Source organism: Thermomyces lanuginosus (genome assembly GCF_041956635.1).
Source record: "Thermomyces lanuginosus strain ATCC 200065 unplaced genomic scaffold VTN49scaffold_32, whole genome shotgun sequence".
NCBI lineage: Eukaryota > Fungi > Ascomycota > Eurotiomycetes > Eurotiales > Trichocomaceae > Thermomyces > Thermomyces lanuginosus.
Window position 1 is genome coordinate 913178 of NW_027192366.1, and position 21315 is coordinate 934492.

The 21315-nt window shown below is 50.7% G+C and overlaps 12 protein-coding genes across 12 annotated transcripts; 7 read left to right on the forward strand and 5 right to left on the reverse strand.

Annotated features, from left to right (window-relative positions):
• Positions 1–56: 56 nt before the first annotated feature.
• Positions 57–1637, reverse strand: VTN49DRAFT_5117 (uncharacterized protein; the record flags this gene model as incomplete). The annotated part of the gene is made up of 3 exons (XM_069413139.1): positions 57–1387; positions 1445–1524; positions 1603–1637. 3 exons carry the CDS (start codon positions 1635–1637, stop codon positions 57–59), a joined length of 1446 nt encoding a protein of 481 aa, XP_069267036.1.
• Positions 1638–1993: 356 nt separating this feature from the next.
• On the forward strand, positions 1994–2542 carry VTN49DRAFT_5118 (uncharacterized protein; the record flags this gene model as incomplete). The annotated part of the gene is made up of 3 exons (XM_069413140.1): positions 1994–2018; positions 2131–2272; positions 2356–2542. 3 exons carry the CDS (start codon positions 1994–1996, stop codon positions 2540–2542), a joined length of 354 nt encoding a protein of 117 aa, XP_069267037.1.
• A 316-nt stretch (positions 2543–2858) lies between these two features.
• Positions 2859–4421, reverse strand: VTN49DRAFT_5119 (uncharacterized protein; the record flags this gene model as incomplete). Its single annotated transcript, XM_069413141.1, has 4 exons — positions 2859–3287; positions 3346–4055; positions 4115–4225; positions 4286–4421. The coding sequence occupies 4 exons, from the start codon at positions 4419–4421 to the stop codon at positions 2859–2861; spliced, it is 1386 nt and encodes a 461-aa protein (XP_069267038.1).
• A 90-nt stretch (positions 4422–4511) lies between these two features.
• On the forward strand, positions 4512–5128 carry VTN49DRAFT_5120 (uncharacterized protein; the record flags this gene model as incomplete). The annotated part of the gene is made up of 4 exons (XM_069413143.1): positions 4512–4521; positions 4711–4730; positions 4812–5007; positions 5079–5128. The coding sequence occupies 4 exons, from the start codon at positions 4512–4514 to the stop codon at positions 5126–5128; spliced, it is 276 nt and encodes a 91-aa protein (XP_069267039.1).
• A 997-nt stretch (positions 5129–6125) lies between these two features.
• Positions 6126–6377, reverse strand: VTN49DRAFT_5121 (uncharacterized protein; the record flags this gene model as incomplete). Its single annotated transcript, XM_069413144.1, has 1 exon — positions 6126–6377. One exon carries the CDS (start codon positions 6375–6377, stop codon positions 6126–6128), a length of 252 nt encoding a protein of 83 aa, XP_069267040.1.
• A 94-nt stretch (positions 6378–6471) lies between these two features.
• VTN49DRAFT_5122 (uncharacterized protein) lies at positions 6472–7466 on the reverse strand (the record flags this gene model as incomplete). Its single annotated transcript, XM_069413145.1, has 3 exons — positions 6472–7149; positions 7222–7266; positions 7344–7466. 3 exons carry the CDS (start codon positions 7464–7466, stop codon positions 6472–6474), a joined length of 846 nt encoding a protein of 281 aa, XP_069267041.1.
• Positions 7467–7514: 48 nt separating this feature from the next.
• Positions 7515–9247, reverse strand: VTN49DRAFT_5123 (uncharacterized protein; the record flags this gene model as incomplete). The annotated part of the gene is made up of 3 exons (XM_069413146.1): positions 7515–7780; positions 7824–8021; positions 9085–9247. 3 exons carry the CDS (start codon positions 9245–9247, stop codon positions 7515–7517), a joined length of 627 nt encoding a protein of 208 aa, XP_069267042.1.
• A 345-nt stretch (positions 9248–9592) lies between these two features.
• Positions 9593–10393, forward strand: VTN49DRAFT_5124 (uncharacterized protein; the record flags this gene model as incomplete). Its single annotated transcript, XM_069413147.1, has 1 exon — positions 9593–10393. The coding sequence occupies one exon, from the start codon at positions 9593–9595 to the stop codon at positions 10391–10393; it is 801 nt and encodes a 266-aa protein (XP_069267043.1).
• An 804-nt stretch (positions 10394–11197) lies between these two features.
• Positions 11198–13114, forward strand: VTN49DRAFT_5125 (uncharacterized protein; the record flags this gene model as incomplete). Its single annotated transcript, XM_069413148.1, has 1 exon — positions 11198–13114. One exon carries the CDS (start codon positions 11198–11200, stop codon positions 13112–13114), a length of 1917 nt encoding a protein of 638 aa, XP_069267044.1.
• Positions 13115–13518: 404 nt separating this feature from the next.
• VTN49DRAFT_5126 (uncharacterized protein) lies at positions 13519–15167 on the forward strand (the record flags this gene model as incomplete). Its single annotated transcript, XM_069413149.1, has 2 exons — positions 13519–14841; positions 14907–15167. 2 exons carry the CDS (start codon positions 13519–13521, stop codon positions 15165–15167), a joined length of 1584 nt encoding a protein of 527 aa, XP_069267045.1.
• A 2470-nt stretch (positions 15168–17637) lies between these two features.
• Positions 17638–18892, forward strand: VTN49DRAFT_5127 (uncharacterized protein; the record flags this gene model as incomplete). Its single annotated transcript, XM_069413150.1, has 4 exons — positions 17638–17758; positions 17812–18089; positions 18323–18820; positions 18875–18892. The coding sequence occupies 4 exons, from the start codon at positions 17638–17640 to the stop codon at positions 18890–18892; spliced, it is 915 nt and encodes a 304-aa protein (XP_069267046.1).
• Positions 18893–19953: 1061 nt separating this feature from the next.
• On the forward strand, positions 19954–20958 carry VTN49DRAFT_5128 (uncharacterized protein; the record flags this gene model as incomplete). Its single annotated transcript, XM_069413151.1, has 3 exons — positions 19954–20380; positions 20447–20640; positions 20704–20958. The coding sequence occupies 3 exons, from the start codon at positions 19954–19956 to the stop codon at positions 20956–20958; spliced, it is 876 nt and encodes a 291-aa protein (XP_069267047.1).
• Positions 20959–21315: the final 357 nt, after the last annotated feature.

A 21315-nucleotide genomic window follows, 5' to 3' on the forward strand; every position in this document is an offset into this window, starting at 1 on the left:
ACCACCGATTGGAGAATCATCATGGGCAGTGATATGTGCAGTAAAGATATCTTGCCTTATTCTGAATTTACTGCATTCTCAACTTTCGAGCGCTGCCATTCTTTCCAAACCTCAGGAGTTTCATCGTTAATGCGAGTGACCGTGGAACAACCATTGCTGTACTTATCCAGTGCTTCAAAGACATGGGGGAAGACCTGTATGTCGACATCTGCAGCCCACAAAAAGTCCAGGTGTTCGTATGACGGAATCTCCTTCACGGTAGTTTGACGCGGCAATTCCTTGAGCATTACCTCAAGGTCCATTAGACTGTCACTCCCGCCGTAAATAAGAACGACCGGCGACTTGATGTTACGCGTCGGATATCGCACCGGCTTGTAATATCGACTGCTGCTTCTGATGCTCAACGGACCATACACTTCGTCGTCGAACATCTGAAAGGTCTTGTTCCGAATGATCTGGAACCAGTGTACCACCGATTTGGTACTGGTGAACGAAAAGAGATGTGGATAAGCAGCAATCTTCTGATACGGGCTGATGTTTGTGTTTGTCCAGTTGAACAGCAGCCGCAAGCATATGTCGATAATTCGAACAAAAATGGGCGGGTATAGGATGGCTTGCCACATGGCCGTTGAACTGAGGATGCTGCGTCGGCCGAATGCCAGGTACAACACCTGGGGTGACGCCCTCACAAAAGAATTCACCACAGCGTTGTGAAACCCCGCAGGGGACATCGCTGGTGCCAGAGCGACGAAGACGTCCACTTTTTCATTCAGCCTGGGATGGATAGAGAGCGTTGCAAATGCCTGCGCCGTGCCCTGAGAGAATCCAATATATGACAACGATGACTGTTTGGTCACTTCGAGAATATACTCGATACTATCAGGAATGTCGTGGAAAGCAAATTCGTCAATGGAGAAATTCCAGAACTCGACCGACGTTGGCGAGCACCGAGTCGACTTCTTCGAGTACTTATTGCCTCGGTTGTTCCCCAGCCAGACGTCATACCCTCGCTCGACGAGTTGGAAGGGAAGGCATCGTTCCTCTTCTGTCAGAGACACCCACACCTCGCTGTTCATAAGCAAGCCGTGATGCAGGTACACGACCTTCTTTTGAAGACTCCCCTCGCCAGCGTTGACGCGTACATGTTCTTCACCTCTGCGATTAGGAATACGGTGAAGACCAAGCAAATATCCGTCACCAGTTTGAACAATGTGTTCTTCTGCCTCGTATCCAAATAGAGCGCATATGTCGGCAAAGTCGTTCGTTTCGGCGATCAATTGCGCGAAGCTTTTCTTTTGCCTCGCTCGAGCTTGTCGACTCTGGGGGGTTGACAGGAGATTGAACACGAACTTGGACTGGCTGTAGAAGAAACGAATCACCGGAGACGCTGCCAACTGTTAGTCTCCCAGCCCAGAAACATAAGCTATTAGTGAGCCGAACGTACGAAGACAACTCGTGATGATTCTTATAGTTTCCTCTAGAAATACCAGTGACAACGACGCAAACAAAGCCAAATACTCCGTCCTACAGACGCAAAGTGTCAGCACAATCCGAATTGGAAGAGCTGGCATGTAGACTAAGCAATCTTGACGGGGAACCCACCAGAAGAGACGGCCTAAGAACGGAATACGGGACATTTTGTCTGCAGAATCATTGAAATTGGTTCAGCAATCGCTCTCATCCTCGAATTGGTGCCTAGAATGTCTATATAAGTACAGGAGTAGGACGGGGAACTGGATCAAAACCAACAATTAGGTTAATATCGATGGCAATTTCACGTGAAAATGATAGGACTAGGTTAACTGAAGGTCGATGGTCGATTTGGACGAGATGGGACCAATCACATGCACCAATCCCGATATTATCCGGGAATTGCGCTAGCCTCTTTGAGAAAACCGTTGAAGATTGGACGAGCTGCCGACATGTTTTCGAGCTCAGCAGACACTGTCCTTTGGGCGATTTTGCTGTGATCAATCTCCAGGGTTGCGCCACCATGCCAAGCTCATGTAAAGATATACGTGAGTTCCCAGTCACATCAGCATGCGCGTTGCCGGACCTTCTTGAGAATCGGGAAGGGAAAAAAAAAAAAAATAAACACAAGGAAGAGCAGAATGCTTATCATCTGATCAGGAAGCGCGCTGGCACAATGTCTGCAGGAATCAGACTGCGTGATGGTCCAGCGCCATCAAGCCAACGATTGCATTCGGCCACCGCTCTCTGAAGAGCTGCCGACGCGATGTCGACAATTGTTGAAGGCGCTTTCCGAGTGCAAGTACGGTCAACATTCTTGATCTCCCTGCGCTGAATCTCGAATATTCCGGCTAATGGTTCCTTTTTCTTTCCGACGAATATCAGGCGTGGAATGGTCGATATGCGCAAACGGTTCCGAGGTAACGCGCCCATCTCGGTATCCAAGGATCTCGAGGGTGGACAGACGGCGCCGCCGCGGCAGCTGTATGCGGGATCACCGGCTTTCGCAGTGGCCAAAGAAACCGATGGAAACGAGGCTCAGATGGACCCGGAGAAGACAAGAGGGCTGTAAGGCGTCTTTGCCCGCCGAATCCTAGTCCGACGACTGGACCACGTTACAGGCGCTTTAGCATAGTTTGGAGTTGTCGGTACTCAGGTTTTTGTACAAGAGATGGTCTATGTCATGAACTGTACAATACAATTCAGCATATCTAACATGAGGTGTGTTTCTTCAACGCGCACAAGGTTTTAGCTTTCTTCCTCTTGGCGTACAATATCCGAATCAACAGATCTAATACTCCCGACCCATGGTAGCATGCAATAAATTCCTAATTAAGCGAAACACGGTATCTTTCATTCGTTTATTCCCTGCCACCCGACTGAGAAGACTATTGCACCTTCTTCTCAGATTTCGCCTTTATCGGCGATGGCGCAGAGTACAACCACAAGATGACAAAGGCAAGGAACCCGCCGATTACCGACCACAACCCAGCAATCCAAACCCAGGCACCGGTGATTGTCCAGCTGCGCGGAAACTCATTATGCGCAATATGTCGGATAGTGATTTCATGTTTTTCTTCGACATTAGTCAAGAATGGACGTCTGTAGTTGATGCGGAAAGAGAAAACACCGTGCCGGTCGGGGACCTTGAAAGAAGTGCTGAACACGGTGCTGTTGCTGGTTTGGAGTTTCGGTTGCAGATTCAATCGGTGCCAGGGAGACAGCATTGTGAACTCTAGCTGAATGGCATCTCCGGAAGGCACCTCGAATGGCACGAATTTGTCCATATCATATTCGGAGAGTTCAATGTTAAATGTCTAAAGATATCAAATCATTAGAATAGCGACTTTGGGTAAGAGGTGAAGAGCAACGTACCACATCGTTCTTGACCCGGTAGATAGTCGGGTTGATGTCACCCACGACATTGCCCTCTTTGTCACTGAGGTAGTGCTCGATCTTCCCAACCTTCAGCACACCCAGCTCCTTGAAAGTCCAGGCGGTCAGCCTCTTGGCAAACTCGCGGTTAGCCACGGCAGTCTTCTCGCTGCTTCCCGGTTTCTTGACAGAGGCAGTGAACCATTGGTCCTCCAAGGCCTCTACGGACCCAAGCACCGTGAAGCGGGCAGAATTCCTGGCCTGCAAGGCCGAAACCAGGGCCAACTGCGTTCCCGTGGCAAAGCCATCATCCGCTGATTCCGACTTTTCACGAGAATTGTAGGCGTATGCAGTTTCCGGCGCTTGTAAGATCGGAACGAGCAGAGGGCTAGAGTAACCCAATGCTTGCCCTGCTGTTCGCGGGAGCGCCAGCACCCCATCTCCAGCAAAGAATGACTTTACATCTGACCGCACGGGTTTCGGCTGCGGGAGAACCAACACATCGTGACTTTCGGCAGCAGACAGAACATCGTAGTTGAAATGGTCGACAACGACGGAAGAGCGGTCGGGCGAAATGTGAATGTCGAACTCAATGAGAAGGGAACTGATGGCAGACGGAGTCGACGACTTCCCTGAGAGCGCGAGGAGAACGTTACCCTCCTGGTTGACAAAGTCGAGCAGAATCTTGGGTGTCAAGGACGGGCCCAGTCCTGTTCAAAGTGTCAATGCCAATTATGCGCAAGATATTCAACCGGCGCGGTGATCGAACCTTTCGATTTTGGAGGAAGGATCATAAGATGGTCGTAAGCACGCTCTCCATGTTCAAATAGCGACAATTGTTCATCCTTGGGAGACTTAAAGGTAATTGTGTACCCACGCTCTGCACAACAGCAGCAATGTTAACGGCGTGACTCCAGATCCTGGTCAGGGAGACGCGTACCCTTCAGGTCCGACCATAATGTCGAGTAGGCCTCCTGATTCTCATCCAGAACAACCAACAGTCGTGATCCGGAGCTGCTCAGTGCCCACGCGCAAGCACTCCAGAAGAGCAGTGCCAAGAGCGAGAACCACCTCATTCTGGAGAGCGATCCGCGCCGGGGCGGATAATTGATGTTAAGGAGCAGCTTAGGAAACAAGACCGATATGCTCAGCAGCTCCCAAGTAAAATGGTAAAAGGTACAAGAAGGGTGTCTTTCATGGTATTATTGCGTAGTCCATAATGCCCCAGTTAGGCCAAGTAAGCATATTCCGGCGTTGCTTCGAATGCCAAGACTTTCGGAGCTGCTAGCGGGATCTGACGGCCCTCAATCATTCTCGAGGGTAGAAGATCGGATCGACTTTTCCACGCTCTCTCTAACCAGACAGGACTCCTCCTACACCATCTTGTGAGTGCGCAATCGATTAGGATCGGCTATTTATTAGTCCATCTCTGTTTACTCTAACTAACTGGCCGGTTGTATCCCCAGATCCCGCCAAAAATGTCCACTCCCCGGTTCTGGTCAACGCCGCTTCGTTACCTCCGCTGGGCATCCCATGAACGGCCAGCGATCTTCTACTCAATCGTCGTTGGCTCCATGGGCCCTGTTGCGCTGGTGACCCTTCCTCCAATTCGGCGGTACTTTGGCGACGTCGATCCCGAGCCTATTCCGATGTCATATCCGAGTACGCTTCCCCCGGCTGAAACCTAAGTGCTCAGATGAATGGCTGACAATGTGTTTCTTTGCAATTGACAGTTCCCAAGGGTCCTCGAGTCATCCCACAAGGTTTCGATGATGATGAATGACCGCCTGGGGGCGAACAACGCCTGAGTCTTTTGCCAATCCGCAACAAACGAGTTTGATTATCGATGCCAACCATCGCAAATCAGTTTCTCGTTCGCTGCACAGGCATACATATGTCCATGTCATGATTGAGTGTCCTGTGGGACGAATCGCCAATTCGATCCTCTGAATCCGCCATCATTCCAAAATGTGCCCTTCGACATATCCGGATATCGCTAGATCTTTCGTCACTGCCTGACAAAGTGGATAGGTTCAACTGTAAATAAAATATCTCAAAGAACACAGGTCTCCGATTCTAGATGAAGATTGACCTACCAAACTGGCACCGAAGTGGCCCATATGGTAAGAACAGATACCTAATGGATTATTCTTGTAGTCACCACCCGGACACCACATCGCCAGTGTGGTGAGACTTGCGCAAACTGTGGGATTCAGTTAACCTGCTTAAAGAGCAACTATGGCTGTAGGGCACAATTGTCGAAGATTATCGATACACTACGGCCAAACTCATGATTCCGAGGCATCGTCGTCATTGTCATGTCCTAAACTATTACTTGAAATTTTTGTGGCATTGAGGTAGAGCAGAAATGTGACGGTACAATTGAAGAAAAAAAAAATCATTAGGTGTAACTACCTACAGTCCCTGGCGACGCCGTACTCATCTTTCAAAATCCATCACTGGCGAGACACTGAGGCCGGCCGGAAGATAGACCACTGCTAGTTCCCATCAATGTAAGGAGCCCATCAAGGGTCTAAGAAACAAAACCCGGTAATGTATACACCGTCCATGAGTCATAACCACCGCATATTAGCTAACAACAAACATCGTACACATGAAAAACCATGTATCAGGACCCCTGAATAAAACCAAAAGAAAATAACTCAATCAGCAAACTCCATCAGACCAAGGCCTCCTTTTTGTGACATCGTCAACCCAACATGCATACTTCGCAGCGGCCAACCTCATCATGACCGCCACTGCCTCAATGATCATCATCATCATGTCTCTCGGGATAGTCCCGTCTCCAGCGGCGTCCCAAGAACGAATGGAAAAAAAGAAACATGAAACCTTCCCGGCAATCGATTAAATCCATGCACGCTCGGATCACGTGCACCAACACCGACCGGTTCATGCCAGTAGTTTGCGCCTTGAAAACGGACTTCCTTGAGGAAAAGAAATGAGATTCTCCAATGGGAAACATCATCATCATCATCATGCAAAATCATTGCGACTCTCGTTTCGTAAAACATGCTCCTGGGGAATGCGACAGGTAAACCTCCGGCAAATCATCCACGGGCTAGAAATCAATCGGAACCATGAATGGGATCAGAAAGTGCTCCTCTGTTAACGAGGCCGACGGGGAGCTTCCCGGGGTGGCGGAGGTCGGTTGGCCGCAGCCCTGGGGTCTGCGTAGGCATTCTCCGGAGTGTATCTAGGATCCATTCCTACCCGGGCATCAGGCGACGTAGTCGCCGCTGGATGGCTCATACTGGATGTCACCGGATTATATTCCATTTCACTTTCATAGGGGCCCGGATACCGGGGAGCGGCACCACGTCCATCATATGCATAGCCAGGATTGCCACCTGAGTAGGTGTAAGAACCGGGGTGGACATCCGGCGCCGAGACAGGCGGTGGTGGTGCTGGTCCAGAATAAACACCCGGGGGAGGAGGAGGAGGGTATGCAGTACTGTCATAGGGAGGGATCGACGGATTCATGGGACCTGTTGTGTAGGGGGGAACCGGCGCCGCCCCAGAATAGCCCGGTTGCTGGTACGGACCGGAATAGGAAGAAGGTGGAGGAACCCCCGTTCCGTAAGATGGCGGCGGCGATGGGCCGCCATGGTGATGGCGCATGTCTGGAATTGAAGAGGACGTGTAATGCCCTGGCGGCGTGTTGTTAGGGCTGCGAGACCTGTAAGTGTCCTGATCATATGAACCTCTCGAGTCGCCGGCTTCTCGTCGGCGGGCAACCTCTGCTTCCCATTTTGCCGAGTCGGCTTTCAGATCCGCGATCATCTCCTATAAGTAAGATAGTCAGCACCAGATGTTTAGCGCTATCTAAAAAGTTCGAAAGAACTAAATCCAGCATACCGAGGTGAGATTTCGGTAAGCACGAATTATGTAGCCCTTCTGACCCTAAACAGAACAAGTCAGCGACTCTTGTCCCAGCGGCCCACGTCTACAGCGAAAAACAAAGGAGAGGGTTTGCCAACGTTATGTGTCCCGGGTTTTACGAGGGCATCATTTCCCAGGTATCTGCAAATGTCCGCCTGGATGACCTCCCGGCTGATGCCATCTCCAGGGATAAAGTATTCATTAAGACGAGTGGTGGCCATTGTGTTCCGGTTGTGCAGCTTTGGCAACTGTTCTGGGAAAACAAGAGATCAATCTTTTTTTTTAAAGTGGCCCGCGATGTAGGGAAAGCTCCTCAGGATGATTTCCCACGGTCTCCTTGGAAGTCCCAGGTCCTGTGGCTGAGAAGGGTAAATAATAGTGGGAAGTAAATAGCAGGCTCCAGCGAAACCCTCAGTAGGACTGAAACAATACGGGTAATCCACGGACTTCAAGGCAGATCCCAGACGGCTCCGGAAAGATTTTGATCCCCGGGGTGATGTAGGTCCTTTCTTTGAATCCTCGAGGTGGATCTTGACTGGCCTCTATGGTTGAACACCCAATCTGGATGGAACACTGACTCCCTAGGCAAGTTGTAGGATATCCCGCAGGCGGCACAGCGAGGGACGGTAAAAAGAACGGAAGAGCTGCCAGGAGATCTGGGGAAGAACCGAAGGAGAGGAGGAAAGAGAGAAGGGAAGGGGAAGGAGGGGAAAGAGTTCTACTAGACGACTCTCTAGTAACGCCTTTCCTCCTCGATGTTCCAATCTGGTCTGGTTCTTCCCTGAAATATTTTTTTCAAGTCAGAACTGTTCCTGTGGCCGGTGGGAAAAGGCCAACGATTTTTGGACAAGGGTACAAGGAGAAGAAAGCAGGGGAAGGAAAGAAAGAGAAAGGAGAGAAGATAAGAGAAGATGGAGGGGGCCATGAGAAAAGCGGCTTGTGATGGGCCCGCGCATCTCATCATTGCGGTTGGCTGCGAATCATCGGCGTTGGGCTGGCTTTGGGCTGCCTGGCGCCTGTCTGGTGCCACGACTCCACGTTTAGTCGGAAAATCTCTGGCTACTGGCACGGGTCTGGCCCTTTCGATTTGTCTGAAAGGAGATGCACCGGACCACAGGCATCGTCCGCTTGAAATCCAGCTTTTACATTGGCTGGTGGCTGCAGAGTGGCTACGCAACGACCATGGTGGATGAGCTTTTGGACTTCTACTGTCCACGACTTTGCACACTCGGCGTTCTTTGGATACTTGGTCCAAATGACTCAAAAGTACCTATCGGGCACAGACGGAAGAGAACGAGGAACGACGAATTCTCGTACTCCGGAGTTCGGACAAATTTGCGTCTATCTAGCCTATCCTATGATGGACGAAGGATCGGCCCATTAATAAGGCAAATTCCATGCCAAAAGTGTCTCTTTCCATACCACCTCGCCCCAGCCCTAAGAAGATGCTAAGATGGGCCAGATGCGCCTCCAGCGGCACCAGAAAAAGGCCAACTAATGAAGACAAATACTCTCGGTCTGAGGTGGGGAGAAACGTATCCAGGCAACGTAAGTCCTACCAAGTAACTCCGGGAACTGTCAGTCTACCATCTCATCATCAACGCCGTGTTTCATGTAGGTATTTGGTTCTGCCTTTATAGACTCCATCTCGTTTGTTCCTTTGTAAAACAACAGGGAGCGGTCAGGCGGGACAGGGAGAGATAATCAATCTGCCGCAATGGCAAATTTCATGCCGTCCATGGCGTTCAACTTCTGGTCGTCGGTTGGGCCGAAATGCGTTCTTGGGCATCGATGAATGCTCATAGCCAATTGGAGTTCATCGTTGACTGGATTAGTCACCGTGGCGGAGAGGACACATTGTTTTAGCGGTCCGGTTGTCGGACTCGTGCCGTCCGAACCGTTCCAATCCTGAGTCGAAAGCCAGTTGCCGCTCACCAGTCTGCTGACCCCTCCCATCGCAGAGGCAAAGCCCAAGGAGGAAGCCCAAACCCGTTCCAAGCATTTGAGATTCATGCACGGGTTGGTACGGAGTAACGTTACTCCGAGTTCCGTAGGCAAATAGTGATGACTAACGCGGGGTCGCGGGCTTCCAGCCCCCCGCCCAGCACACGAACTCCCTTGGAGTATATTCTGGTATACCCAAGCTTTATATGGGAGGAACGTATATTTGATGATGGTGATAAGCCGATAAGAAGACGGAGCCCAAAGTTCTGTGCTGGAAAATCAGCCGAGAAGCTCAAGTCGGAACTGCGCAATTGTGCCTCAGCCTCTTTCGTGTCAGGCGTTGACAATCCTTTCCAAATGCAATCTGTCCCGTAACAAACGAGTACCATGCGTCTGGGCAATTATGTCTGGCCTTGAAGCTTCGCGCTGGGCTCCGAATGGAGCGTACGCGACCAAAGAAAAGTCCCGGTCAAAGCCTAGCAGCTCCATCAGTTACAGGCATGAAAAGAACAACACAGAGACAGCGCTCTCCCCCACATCGGAGCTTGCGCGGTTCAGCAAAATTATGACAAGGCTAAAATGGAAACTCCCCTTTCTTGCGGAGGCCTATCGTTTGGCCATCGCAGCACGAGATGAGATGTCGGATTCCCCTGTCGCGAATGCAGAGATCATGTTCAAACTTGACTTCCACGAATACTACGCCCTTCTCGAGCGAGCAATCGTGCACCTGCTCGGCGTGTTTGGCATTGAAGTCTCCTCTAGTTTCCATGGATCCCGCAAGGCCGAGAGGCACGCGAGCGAACGGGAAGGCCAGTTGGGTACTCACAGGTATCATGCCAATGTTTTGGATGCACTTGAAGCTAAAGACTGTCCACTATACTCGGTTCTCGGGCATGGCCGCGTGCATGAACAATTGAGGCGAGCAAAGGCCTTACGCAATAGGTGGAAAACGGCTGATTCGACAGAGGAAGAAAACCCTCCCTTCCTTGACCGGGACAGACGGGACGTGGGTTCGTTACCTTTGGAAAGTTATGATTTCGATGATATGCTGCAACAAATTTTTTCTGGGCTAGATGAGGGCTTTCGTCTCGCGCAGGAGAAAGCCGCGGAGGCCGACGGCTTCCAAGATGGCCAAGTTGAAGCAATGGCCATTGATGAAGGATGGGAGTTTATTGTTGACGCTATGGATTGGGAGGCGATCTGATTATAGCATTCGTGCTCAACGCGTCGTAAGATGCAGCTGACTGAAGGTACCCTTACTTGCCAGCAACTGGTCGTTAGCAGTCCGTTCGCTGGGACTATGATTGACAATGGGAGGCCAGAAAAGCCGACCAGCGCTAAGCATCATTTCGAGCCATAGCCCCAACGTTTGCGGCAGAGTTACGATGTTGGAGAACCTTATCGACGATATCTGTCGGCTTTCACATGTCACTATCTCCCTTACGAATATAGACGATATCTTTGGATCGTAGGCGACTTTTGATCTCTTCCTGTGTTCCACCTCCAATCGGCCAGGATTCATTCTCTGAAGATTAACCCTCTACGCGCCTTGACACCGTGAATACAGTATTTATCGTGCATCGTTCACAGCAAAATCGCGATGCATTGCCGGATGTGAATTGCGGAAGTGCTGAGGACACTTTGGGAAAATCATGAAAGCTGCCCTCGTATTGTACGCTATATACAATTATCATTTCAATCTCATTTCGAGACTCATTTCAAAAACTTATCAAAATAGAAACACAGTCCTGTGCATGAAAGCTCGCGACCTTGTCGTCTGGACAGCTGTATATAACTGTTATTAATAAGACTATATCATCATACAGGTTATAACAGGCTAACCTGCGGGTAACGCGCCGCGTACTTTGAGTACGACGCGCCGATGATCCTCAGAAATGCCCGAGGGACGTTGACCGCGTTACCCTCACTCTTCATGCTCCATCAAACCTGCCATTCTCGATGGTCGATTTGACATGATTTGTTATGCCATTATGATGGCCGTACAGCGATGTCCTCGACCTCTTCCCCGAGTTATATCAAGTCGTCCTCTCCAGACAGAGACTTCAAGCAATCGCGATTCACATATCGACATCTTCAACTCCTTGCCCAAAATGTGCCCTCGAGTCCCTTGAGAGTAGTTGCGCATATCGACTTGGATGCGTTTTATGCACAATGTGAGATGGTGCGCTTGGGAGTCTCCCGCGAGACTCCACTCGCTGTGCAACAATGGGACGCCCTGATTGCCGTTAATTACGCGGCGCGACCATTCGGCATCTCGCGTATGATATCCGTCGCTGAAGCGAAGAAAAGATGTCCCAATCTTATTCTACAACATGTTGCAACTTTTCGGGAAGGAGAGGGTGGTCGATGGGCGTATCGCGAAGACGCCGCGCAGAATATCGGGACCGACAAGGTGTCGCTGGATCCGTACCGGAAAGAGTCCCGAAAAATCCTTGGTCTCATTCACGACGAACTCTCGAAGTGGAGGGATCTCCTAACGTCTTCAGATTCTCGTGATGGGAATCTTCAGCCGGCGAAGGTTGAGAAAGCTTCGGTCGATGAGGTATTCATCGATTTGTCTTCCATTGTCTATGGAGTTCTGCGCGATCGATATGCTGAACTGAGGAACATTTCTTCAATAGAGGATAAGTCGAAGCCACTTCCTCCGCTGCCAACAACCGTTCTAGAATGGTCACCGGAGGATGGCTTAGTGGACTTAGACAAGGCAGAAATGGAGGAGGACAACCCTGATTGGGACGACATGGCAATGCTGATAGGAGCGGAGGTTATCCGTTCTGTTCGGGAAGCGATATACGCCAAGTTGGGCTACACTTGCTCTGCCGGAATCTCCAGGAACAAGATGATAGCCAAGCTAGGCAGTGGGCGAAACAAGCCTAACAAACAGACCATTGTCCGCAACCGGGCGATCCAAAATTTCCTCAGTCAATTCAAGTTTACCCAGATACGGATGCTTGGGGGAAAGCTTGGTGATCAGGTCTCTTCGCACTTTGGAACCGACCAAGTTACCGAGTTGCTCAAGGTGCCCCTGGAGCAATTCAAAGCAAAGTTCGATGATGACACTGCCATTTGGCTCTATGGGATCATTCGCGGCGTGGACCACAGTGAAGTTAATACTCGGACTCAAATCAAGTCCATGCTCTCGGCCAAGTCATTTACACGCAACATCAGTTCTGTTGACCAAGCCGAGAAATGGCTACGAATATTTGCTGCTGACCTCTATGGCCGACTTGTAGAAGATGGCATCCTCGAGCATAGACGTCGCCCCAAGACCATCACTCTTCACAATCGCTCGCGCTCTGAGACACATTCAAAACAGCTGCCGATTCCCGGCGGGAAGACCATTGATGAAGATCTTTTGTTTGATCTTGCGCGGACTTTGCTCGCACAAATTATAAGCGAGGGGCGTGCATGGCCAAGTCAGCACCTTTCACTCAGCGTAAGTGGCTTCGAGGAAGGGCCGACCAACAATCGGGCCATTGATGGCTTTCTGGTGCGAGGTCCAGCGGCGCTCGAGTTGAATACGTTGAATGCCCAAAATCGCGATTCTGAGAGTGGAAGAAGTCCCGGAGAATCAGGGAAGAAAAGAAAGGCGGATGACGGGGCACTACAAAGATATTTCAAAAAGAGCGTGCCGAGGGACAGCAGTACACCGCAACCAGAGACTGAGCCCGACATTGCCGGCTACCAATGCCCTCGATGCAATAAACTCATGCCCGAAGACGAACGGGGCGAACATGAGGATTGGCATTTTGCCAAAGACTTATCGATGCAAGACATGCAAGGGCAACTGCAATCTTCGCTGTCAAACCCAAGCATTACACGAGCCTGCGGCAAGAATACCACGGCCGTCCGGCGCGGATCTGGCAAGCCCGAACTAAAGCAAACACGCCTGACGTTCAAATGAGTATGCCCTTATTGACTTGGCACAGCAAAGAGTTCTCTAGCTATATTCTACTTCAGATAGATCAATCGAATCCTGTGTCAAATACCTTATTGGTCCCCAGCCTCGCGGAATGCATAGACTAGTGACGATCATCCGTTGCGAGTGGCAGAGATCCTGCGAAGAAGGTTCAAAGCAATTTTTCAACCCAATCCCGGAGACCAGAGCCCGGCGTCCTCCATTACCATTGGAAGCCAGGAAAATTCCTGCCAAGTCATCGCGCTCGCATCACTGTACGCGGTTGGGTCTTTGATCCTGCAGGTAAATTTCCTTGTATACCACTTCGTGTTCCCTCCCCCCGCTAAAAAGGAAAAATAATATCCCCATGCTTCACCCCGCTCCCCTCTAGTAGCCTAAACCCGAGGGCAATGTCACGCCGGATCCGTTCTCCAGATCCCCTTTCCGCGGCATATTCGGAAGACGGTAGTAGTACATACGAGGACAGCGAGCGCGAACATGAGCATTTATTCACCCATTCTACCCACCGGCATCGTCGTTACTACTACGATGTTGATGACTCCGAAGATGATGGTTTGCTTGATGTCCGAGAGCCGCTGAGACCGAGACGTTCGCCTTCACGGAATGTTTTTCGACATTCGTCTCGCTTGTCGAGCGGGGAGGATAATGACTTCCTGGAGAGGGGCTCGGAAGAAGAGGACAGGATACTGGAACGGGTAGCCCGGGAAGAGGCTAGACGCGAGCTAGAGAGAGAGAGGGAGAAAGATGAGACCTATTTTCATTATCAGGGCTACGATTCGCCAAGTTACTGGCAAAGGGATCGAGAGTCGGACGAGGCCATTGCGAATGGCGATGATCTCCCCGCACATGAATTTGTCTCTCAGCAGGGAGATTTGCCTCGCAGTCAGTATTACGATGATGTACCAGAGGATGATCAGGAAATGGCTCGACCGCGACGAAAACATCGAAGAGTACGCCCGGCTGAGCTGGATGAGTTGGAAGAAGAAGCTGATCAGAAACAAACTCCACTACAACGGCGGATGGACTCGTCATCATCGTCTACGGAAGAAAATGGAGAAGACTTCAGGTATCATCGTCTTCATCGGCATCGTTCTTTCTCCGGAGAAGTCCCCGGGGAAGGTATTCCCCTCCCAAGACGGGAGGGGTCTTCATCACGGAAAACCGATCGGGCGGGCCGTGTGATGGGAATATATAAACACCAGTACTCATCTTCTCCTCGGGAGGAGGTCTATGAAGTTATCATTCGCCATCACAAAAAAGGTCGGTCACGGCCAGGCTCCGAAAGAGAGAAAGGTAAAGATATCTCTGCAGGCAGGCCAGCTCGTCGCGGAGTGAAAGATGATCTCGAAGAGATCATCGTCTGCATAGATGATAGCCGAAGAAACCGATCCCGTTTGCGTAACGACAGGGAAAATGTCGATCCTCGAAACATTGGCGGCGTCAAAGAATCACACCTTCCGTCAGCGGAAACAAAGGAAGAAGAAGTGACGATCCCCCGTCACGCAAGTGATCTGCGCGAAGTGAAAGAAGAAAAAATCATCCTCGAGGAACGGAGGCCGAGCGTCAGTCACGCAGGAAACCCAGAGGGAAAGCGCAAGCCCATTTTTACCGAGGTGTCCAAAGACTTGATCGTCCGTAAGGCCATTGAGCGCGCGGGTTACGAGTACGAAGAGAAGAGCGATTTCTATCGGATATTCGAGTTCTTACGGCACGTATGTCTTGTCGATGCAATGCTCCAAATCCCGGGATGCGGGTGCTAACGACTCGGATGTTGCAGGAGGACATTGAGCATCTTGTCGATCTCTCTGACGAAATCCGCCGAGCGCGCCTCGCACGGATGCGTGCACGAAATCCTCCCGTTCCGGATATTTCGGGACATTCGCCTGTTCCCCACGCACCCGAGCCTCCTCCATTCTATCCGGAAGAGCGATTTTCGTCGGAACAGGCGAGATGGCAAGACGGCCGCCCACGGCAACGGGTGGTGGTCGTCGAAGCGAGTCCAGGTCGACGGCAATATCGGGAAGTGCCTATAGACTAGATTTATCGTGGTTCCTGGATACCAACGTTGTCCTTTTTTGCATGCCAGTTGATAGCTAGTAGATTGCAATTGAAATTCTTTGGAAATTAGGGATTTTTCGCCGGCCCACTGAAGAAACAGTGACATGGAGTCATGCAATCGAGGATCGGGGATCCCGATCATCATTTTGATCAAGGATCATCGAGTGCAGGACTAGACTCTCAACCTGTAACATGATGGCATCATAGCATGGCCCAAGTGGAGACGCTGGATCTAGTGTCTGTCTTCTCATCGGTGCAAAGCCTCAAAATCGACCCCACGATCTCGATTTAGTTTCCACCTTCATAGTGCTGGGCAATTTTTCGTCTCAAGCCAGATCAGCCCTGTGGCCCCCTCCCTCCCTGGCAACCGTTGAAAGCAAGAGCCGAGGAGTTGGTAGAAGTATGGGGGCTGGGGGGGGGTTGGTACGTTGCTCCGTAGTCATGTGCAAGAATCAGGATGTGTCGTCCACTGGAGGACAGATTCGCAGGTCTTCCTGATGTCAGTCTAGTACCTTTATCGCGTCGCCCCGGCGCAATTTCATCTGTCAATCATGCCATAATGCCGCATACTGATTACCCTGTTGCAGTCTCTACCGAGTATGTGCTTAACTGCGTATGTGTACGGCCCAGTCTAGTACTACAGCACACGATCGTTCCCGATCGCTGCATGAGACGTGACTGCTGCGGGGTTATCTCGTCTTCCTAAACATCAGTCGATCATCTCGTCGCTATCGTGGGATTTTAGTGGCAAATGGCCAATGAAACATGAAGCTATTGTTGCATGCCGATATGGCCGGATGTGTACGGAAGATTTTTGTCGCCTTGATTTCGTTCTTTTGACGTCTTTTTGGGTCATTGAGAATTCTGAACGTGATGGCTCTTTTGGCCAGAATGTTTGCTCTATCCGTAACCTGGGATATCAAGGGGAAACAAATCGGTCCCAGCATGATCCGTGACCCGGAGAGGCTGGCTCGATTCCTCCTTTGCCATGTCCACAAGTGTCAACATCCTTGGCTCGCTCTCCTCCGAAAGTAATTGTTTGTGAACGGCCATGGATCCCATCCGCATTCCCAGAACCAGATTCCTTGCAGCCCGTCAGGAATGACCCCGTTGGGCGTTTCTGTGTTGCCGAAATTCATCCTTGGCCCGTATATTCATCAACAATTTCCCAAGACGAGCTTTCTTCACCGAGAAAGGTGCCGCTGGAACTGGGGTTGTAAGATCAATGCATCACCCGGCAACGATTACGAGTCCAGCGGTGTCCACGATTCCGCATTGTGAAACTCGATGTCTGGGCACTGGCGTCCATTGCCCAATCGCCATGTTAGCGTGTCTCCAGCCACAGGCAGTGTGGCTTGGTCCCTTCTGAGTGGCCCGTGTGGCGTCGATGGCGTGTCTGATCTGTCTGTGCAGAACCCTGGTTAGGGATCCAGATATTCTTGTCGGGACGCGGGATTAGTTAAATTAAGTAATCTTTTCAGGGATGTCGCACGGTGTACCTAGGTTCGAGTGCACAGAGGGAGAGGCTCGTACAAAATAGTCTTTCATCATGATGAACACGGTCTAAGTTATTCCGTATAACCGGTTTAGCCCTCTCTTTGATCCGAGCGCTTATCTTCCCTGTCCCCCAAACAAGCGAGGATTCGCGCAAAGGTATCGGCCCGTGACGCACAAGCCCTGATGATTGGCCCGTGGATCCCATGGGCAATCCTGAACCAACCAGTCCATGCTAGGGTGTGCTGCTCGTAACGGGCCTAAATTTGCTAAGTATGTATCCTGACCTTAAACAACGTAACCAGGAGGACCCATAACGTTAACCCGATTTGGCAATCGAGCTTTTTCCTGGCCCTTCCCATGCCGAATGTCTCTGAGTCTCCTCTGCCTCGGGTCCTCAAAACAAAAACCAAGCCGCCCGTCCCACTGCCTTCATTGCCGCTGGGTCTTCTGGGCTGCAGACTTCTCCAGAGACCACCGTCTTTGCCCTTGTTTCCTTCCTTCTTCCGGCACAGAATCGCTCCTCCATACCAGCGTTGGTCCCTGATCAGGCCCTGTGAACGAGTACGGTTGACGTCTCCGGCCCGCTCCGGAACCATGGTGTCGGCCTGCCTGTGACACCCATTGCCTGACGTTTGGATTTCGTTCCTGTTCATCATCATCGAGAAGACGCAGGCACCTATTGCCCTCGAAACCTGTCGGGTGGTCGGTGTCGAGTCCGGTATGATTTGTGTCGATTGAGATCCCTTCGATCAATCGGTAAACAACGAACAACAAACTGATTCGTCGGCGTGATTAGAGCCTTTGATGGGCTTGTGTTTATCGTGGAATTCGGCCCTTTACATGATTTGATCTTTGCGTGAGGGACGTGGTCGGGAAGAACGGTTTTCGAAAAGACTGCATCTACTAAGATTCATCACCCCTGTGGTGAATCAACATCGATAACAACGTCCATCATGAGATTCCCCTCCATTACCGCCCGGCTATGTGCCGCGGCGCTGTTGTACGGTTCCATGGCCATGGCCTCCGATATTGCCTACTGTTCACCGCAGAATACCGGATCGTCGTACACTCCGAGTAAGTGATGGCGTCATCTGTCTATGACTGTCAAGTTGTTAACGAGGTTCCAGAAAGCAGTATCTACCAGTCCAATGGGTTATGTGAGCAGCAGTGTTCGGGCGAGTATGCCTTCGCCGTCGTGCAAGGCAAGAAATGCTGGTGTTCCAACTATGTTCCTGCCATTCAGAACGACATCAGTGACTGCAGCACTAGCTGTCCCGGCTATCCGGACGATAAGTGCGGAAATGAAAAGGAAGGGTTGTTTGGCTACATCGAGTTGAGTGGGGTTCTACCGTCCGGCACGGCCAAACCCGGTCAGACAACTACGACAAGTTCCAAAACCTCAACGGTAAGTCTGCCTCCGTTTTGAATTCGTAACCTTCGCACGTAAATGTACTTTGTCTCTCTCCCGGTAGCGTGCGGTGTTGGGTTTGACCAATGGTTTGCAGTCGAGTGTACCTACTGTGACTGTCACCGCGCACTTGTCGAGCGAAACAACTTTTGCCACATCCGTGAGAATCCCTCGGATTCAGTGGCAGCGGTCATTTTCTTGTGAATCTTGCTGACAAGCGATGCGAACAGAAGGGAAATGACGAGGAACCGACATCAATAGCCACGTCCGTGCGCACCGTGGCCGGTCAGCCGGTAACGATTACGGTCGAGCCGACGGCAGCAACGGCAGCATCCAATGCTGGAGATGGTGACGGTGGCGGGTCATCTCTGAGCGGCGGAGCAATTGCGGGGATTGTGATCGGAACGCTCGTGGGAGTGGGAGCGATTGTCGCTTTGGCGCTGTGGTTCCTGCTGTTTGGTCGTCGTCGTCCCGATCCAGCAACCTCGCCGTCGCCCGATGCGCGGCTGGTGGGTTCTTACCGTCCCAGTAGTGGACCGCAGATGGACACGGTGCGAAACTCGTTCAGCCCCGTGTCTCCTGTGTCTCCTCATGACTACCTGGGCTTGAACGGCGGTGGCCCTGCCACATTCACGGACAGTCGCTTGAAGAAGGATGCGATATTGGGGAGCCGAAACAGCACATTATCCCTTAGAGATGAGGTCGACTACTCACGTCCTGTCCTTCGGGTATGTTGGTTGATCTCGTTGACTGCGGAACGCAGGCTAATATTAATAATACAGCTTACCAATCCTGATTGAGTGCGGAGTTTCGGCTTCGCTTTTGCTATTTTTTTTTTTTTTTCTAGTTTTGTTGTTTTCTCTCTCTCTCTCAGCGGTTACAGTCGTTTCATGATACCCACTAGCTTACTTATCTCAACTGTTGCTCTCCACGATCAAAAGTTACATACCCGGCATTGACAATCAATGCATTATGATCTGGGCTGGCGTTTTGTTTGATATATTTTTTTTTTTGTTTTTTCGGTTTGGCGTGCATGATTTGTCAGTACACACTGGAGCCCACGAGCCCAGTAGCTGTCATTTGATTCTGGTCGCAGGCGTTAAGGTCTAGATTATACACGAGTGATGCATACAGATGTAGGTAGCTACAAACATGGTTGCCTAATCAGGCCAATTACTTCTCGTACAACCCCTTTTCTATCGGGCCACTCCGAAAGGATTTGTAGCTTGCTTGATTATTATTATTATTAATTGTTGTCGTTGTTAGTATCATAATCTGCTGCGGTTTCAATCTGTCGTGGGTCTCACCGTCATCGATTCCAACCATCGGAGTTACCGGAGTTCCACCTCACCTTAAAAGCAGCACGACTTCGCTCTTTTCCACCAACAAGCCGATATGATCTGCTTCTTCCTTTTGTTTCTATTCGGAGTCACCAATTCAAAGGCTAAATTTCGAACTAAGAAAATCCAGAATCATTTTGTGATCCCAAGAAGGCAGTAAGGTACGAGCGGAAATGAACTCGTGCGCATTTGTCGGACAAAAATCTGTCCGACCAGTTTCCTTCCTGTGGCTTGTTTATTCTTTGCAGGCCGCAGGCCCCTTAAACTTACGTAGTAGGTACTTGCAGGAAATATCGGAGCTTCTTTCTCGACATCAATTGCTTCGGATTTGTAAGTCGGCAATGAATGTTGCTCCGTCGACGTGCCGGCATGGACATGGCTACGGCTCAGATATATAGAGGGCTTGGAAGGTCGGGTTGATGTACTCCCCCATCCAGCTCAAGAAGCAGCAGCTCTTCTTTCGACGTGATCCTGAGCGGCTAGACAACTGCTTTTTCCATCACTTCCCCATTCTCGTCAAAATGTCGATTCTCGTCCTTGGCGGCAGAGGCAAGACTTCCAGCCGTGTTTCACGGCTACTGGCCCAAGCCAACATCCCATTCATTGTGGCCTCGCGCACCGTGTCTGACAAGGTGCCATACCACCAAAGCCAGTTCGACTGGAATGACAAGACGACGTATCCCAAACTATTTGCCGATGCAAAGGCAAAAACCGGCAAGCCCGTCTCTGCCGTGTACCTTGTGGCATCGATGGACCCGAACACTCCCGAGCAGTTGAAGGATTTCATCGATCTCGCTGTCAAGGAGAACGTCAAGCGCATTGTTCTGCTGAGCGCCTCGACTATTGAGAAGGGTGGACCGGTGATGGGACAGGGCCATGAGTACCTTGTCAAGCTGCACGAGGAGATTGGGTTGGAGTATACTGTGTTGCGGCCGACGTGGTTTCAAGGTTTGTCCGACAGTTATTTTTTTTTTTTTTTTGGTTGGAGGAATGGAAGTTGACCAGGTGATGTAGAGAACTTCTCTGCGGCCTACCACACGCCTACGATCAGGAATGAGGGCAAATTCTATTCAGCGATGCAGGACGGCACAGTGCCTCTGATCTCGGTTGAGGACATTGCCGCCGTGGCCTTTCGAACCCTGACAGACCCCCGGCCGCACAATACGGAATATCTTCTTCTGGGCCCGACCAAATTGACTTATGACGAGGTTCGTTTCTTTTTCTTTTCTTTCCCCCGCGGTATTTAGGAAGTAACTGACGATGCCAAATAGGTCGCCAAAATCCTGTCGGATGTCAGCGGCAAACCTATTACGCACGTCAAACTAACTCAAGAAGAGCAGACTCGCCGTTGGATTGCCGCTGGCCTGTCGGAAGAGTTTGCGGCTGGGCTGGCGGGCATGGAGGCAGGAGCAGTCGCGTCGGGTCGGGAGGGACAGTTGACGAGCGATGCTGTGCTCAAGGTCACGGGCCGGCCGCCTAAAGGGTTTTACGAGTTTGCTCTGGAGAATAGGCATGTCTGGGCTTAGATGATTCTCCGGGACGTACTTTGGAGCAGAAACAGTGAAGATAGTATCTGAATCCAATTGAAGTTTGAGAGCCAGTTACCTGTTCCTTTTCGCATCTGGGAGCGTATGAACATTCCCGTAGCAGATACTCGGCAATCAACGCTTATTGTAGGAACCTCAACAGTACGAGTAGAAACGGTCTGTGATACGCGTTGATATCTTGACGGGCCAACGATGAAAGGTCTGGAAATTTTTACCCGATCGGGTAACCCAGATGTTTTCCTCCTTTGGAACATCTTTCCTGAATTTCTGGATCCAAACCCAGATTACACTCCAATGCAGTCTCTACGGAGGGACCTTCTTGATCAATTGATCAAT